We start from the raw sequence: 1,211 nt of genomic DNA, 5'->3' as shown, positions 1-1,211 counted from the left end.
GAAGGAAATTCTATGGGGACTACACCTGAAGGGGTGGGAGGAAGCAAATATTGTTTAAAAATGAACAACGATGTAAATTTTTTTTTAATTTTAAAAAAAGATGAAAAAAAAAAAGTCAAGCCCAAAAGAGAAACAAAAAAATTTAAAGATTATGTTTTGATTGTCAACATTGTAATACTGAACTAAGCTGGTGCCTTCATAGAGATTGAATGTTGTTGTTTCTGCTGTTTATTTATTTTTTTTTTTTCAATGACGACTTTTATTATTGCATCTTAAAGATGTATCACAAATAGGTCTAAGAAATCATCCATTATCTTGCTGCTCTGTAGCTGGACAACTTAAATCTTACTCATCAGCTTGCTGAACTGTTCCCTTTTCAGAAACATAGATACCATCCAAAAATTTCCTGATATCCTTGTTTTTAACTGTCGTGGCTTGCTGAATCAAAGCAGCTGAATTTGATACAAGTTCAATGTCGTTTCCTTCAAGAATCAACTCATCTTTCTGGGCTTGAGATACTGAACAAGCAACACCTTGTCTCATCCGAACCCTGCGAATGTATTTTTCACCCAAGAAATTTCGGATTTCAACAAGAGACCCATTCTCCTGAATAACAACGTTGATAGGGAAGTGAGCATACACAGACCTCATCTTGTAACGGAAGCCCAGTGTAACACCCTTGATCATGTTCTGTACATGACTACAGATAGTGCGAACAGTAGCCAGTTCCTTTCTATTTCCCCACCATTTGTCAACCCGGAGCCTCTTCTTTTTCTTCCCAAGCAAACTGAGTTCGACATTGATGTGATTGAAGTCCCTCCGCAGGGTGCCTCTGGGGCCCTTCACAATAACAGTGCGACCCTTCAGGGATATGTCAACATTTTCTGGAATGTCGACAGTCTGGTTGCTGAGAATGGTCTTCATTCTCGCAGTAGATGCGGCAAAAAGCTGTTTCTGCTGTTTAAATGTGTCCTACCCGATCCGCCATTTGGTTGATAGAAGGAAATTTTGTGGAACCTCAGAAGAGCTCCTGAGATACTCCATAAGATTTCTCCCTTTCCTCTTGGGAAAGGCATTAGATGAATTTGTCCTAGTTGGCCTACCTAGTAAAGTAAAACTAGACGGGAAGCATTGTCACTTGGGAAAAGGTTGACACTTTGATATATACAGAAATGTTCACATTGATTTTCTAAAACTTGTATACAAACTCT

The 1,211-nt window shown here is 38.6% G+C and overlaps 1 protein-coding gene across 1 annotated transcript; it reads right to left on the bottom strand.

The window, feature by feature from the left end:
* Positions 1–241: 241 nt before the first annotated feature.
* LOC119259800 (60S ribosomal protein L9) lies at positions 242–945 on the bottom strand. Its single transcript, XM_037528787.2, has one exon. It carries the CDS (start codon positions 922–924, stop codon positions 346–348), a length of 579 nt encoding a protein of 192 aa, XP_037384684.1. The 5' UTR covers positions 925–945; the 3' UTR covers positions 242–345.
* Positions 946–1,211: the final 266 nt, after the last annotated feature.

Source organism: Talpa occidentalis, unplaced genomic scaffold (genome assembly GCF_014898055.3).
Source record: "Talpa occidentalis isolate TD23 unplaced genomic scaffold, MPIMG_talOcc4v2.1 talOcc4.5, whole genome shotgun sequence".
Lineage (NCBI taxonomy): Eukaryota > Metazoa > Chordata > Mammalia > Eulipotyphla > Talpidae > Talpa > Talpa occidentalis.
Note: the sequence above shows the minus strand (reverse complement) of the source record. Positions and strands in the feature narration are given on the sequence as shown.

What these genes read in the sequence shown, in the direction of transcription:
- LOC119259800 (XM_037528787.2), bottom strand. Translation starts at nt 924, where the DNA reads ATGAAGACCATTCTCAGCAACCAGACTGTCGACATTCCAGAAAATGTT.